At 30.4% G+C, this 2,072-nt stretch overlaps 1 protein-coding gene across 1 annotated transcript; it reads right to left on the bottom strand.

Moving 5' to 3' along the window:
- Nucleotides 1-432: 432 nt before the first annotated feature.
- On the bottom strand, nt 433-1,233 carry LOC126741437 (uncharacterized; the record flags this gene model as incomplete). The annotated part of the gene is made up of 1 exon (XM_050447842.1): nt 433-1,233. A coding segment is annotated over exon 1 (801 nt), but the record flags the coding sequence as incomplete, so codon positions are not given.
- Between the last annotated feature and the right edge of the window lie 839 nt (nt 1,234-2,072).

Genomic DNA, 2,072 nt, shown 5'->3' on the forward strand with positions numbered 1-2,072 from the left:
GTGTCTTATTAGGTTCTAAAATATTGTTATCAGTGCCTTTCAATACAATGGGATTATCAAAGAATTTTTGTAAATTTGAATTTAGTTTGGAGATTTTAATTAAAGAAATATCGGCTCCTGTATCAATAAGGAAATTAAGAGAGTTGTTTTGGAGTTCTGGACATTGAAGAGATACATGAGTAGTGACTTTAGGATTGATTATTGAGATTCGGCCTGAATGTGATGAATGTCCCTCGCAACGGCCGTGGATTGTCGAGGACCGTTGGAGTTTAAAGAAAGATTTGAGATATTTGGGAGACCTTGATTTACGCTAGAACTTTGATTAGTAATTCGATTTTGGTTAAAACCTCTATGTTGATTATTGGAACGAGAATTATTAGAATTATTTGGATTATTATTAAAAAATTGAGTTTGATTTCTCATTTTATTATTGTATTCGCGCTTACGACATTCTTCAATTAAGTGACCAGACTTTTTGCAATATCTACAGAATTTTTGATTATGTGATAAATGTCGAATTTGACTATTTGAAAAAGGATTCTTGTTAAAAGAGTTTTGATGAGAAAATGAATTTTGCCTTTGATTTCGATTAAAGCGACAGTTTATGGTTGTATGTCCAGGTTTGTTACAATTAAAGCAATGGCGCGTAGTAGAGTTATTAACAGATTGATATTTAGATATTTCAATTTTAGACTTTTGCTCTCGTTCTTCGTTTAATGCAATTGATATAGCTTTCTCTAGTGAATCTGGATTTTGAGATTTGACTAAAATACCTAATTCTCGATTTAGGCCAGTTATAAAGACATTAAGAGTTTGACTTTTTAGTAAATGTACACAAGCTTCACGTGCTTCTTTTGCAAGATCCATATCTAAAGAATTGATTAATTGAATATAGCAATTTTCCACTTTATTAGAATATGAAATAACACTTTCGCCAATATTTTGTTTACATGACGTTAATTCCAATTGTCTTTGACTTAAAGATCTTTTTTCAGAATAGATTTCTATTAAATAGGTTTTTAATTCATTCCAATTTTCAAAATCGCGATTTCGGATTAAAACCTTAGCATTGTCAGTAATTTTTGATAGTATTATTGCGAATAAAATATTTTTACAATCAGGTTTAACAAGCTTAATTGCACTTTCGGCATTATCAATAAAATCATAAAGTTTAGATTTTGTACCATCGAAACGGACTAACATTTTTTCCGCTAATTCCAAGGAAAGAGACATTGTTTGAATTTGATTTGAAATAGGATTAAATTCTTCGTTGAATAATGATGAAAGATCTGGATACATAAAGATTTGACTTACAGTATGACTATAAGGCTTCCAAGATGCATATCCTGGCTGGTCTTTACAGTTGAAATGGGTGATTCTTCTGCGTAGTCCACTAAGCCTCTATGTCCAATCCAAGGTTTGGAAGACTTATCAGGTACTTGAAGTTCTTACCCCTTTCAGATGCTTTTAGATGTGATTCTCTGAAATGATCCCAGGAACTAATGGCACAGCTTCAAGCTTTTTCAGGATGACGAGAATCCCACTTCTGACACCAGTTTTTGTAATGGACCGTTTGGAAATAATGCACTGGAGCACTTTTTATATATTTATTAAAGTTAAAACTATAAACAAGATTTTAAACTGTTACGGAGTTCTTACTGTAAGTGTTTTGCTCTTCCTTCTGTCGTACAATATATTCTCGTTTTATCAATAGGTACTAATAATTATAACAATAATATCTTAATTGAACATCCAAAATCCAACTTCTATTATGAGAAAGTAAATAACTTTCTTAGAATGACAAAACAACTTAATTACCTCTCATCTTCTTACAAATTAATATTTAACTATTATACAAAGAATGGTTTTATTGAGTCGAAGATAACATTACGATGGGAAAAATACATAATAAAGTAATTAGCTAATCTATAAGAACGAAACAAATATATTAAGTTTTATCCTTAATACAAAACAAGATAAAGTATTTACTAATCTATGTGAATGGGAAAATAGGGAAATACAGGGATGTTCAAATAATATGTATGATATGTAGGTCGGCACATTACAATATT

This window comes from Anthonomus grandis, chromosome 10, assembly GCF_022605725.1.
Source record: "Anthonomus grandis grandis chromosome 10, icAntGran1.3, whole genome shotgun sequence".
NCBI classification, from domain to species: domain Eukaryota; kingdom Metazoa; phylum Arthropoda; class Insecta; order Coleoptera; family Curculionidae; genus Anthonomus; species Anthonomus grandis.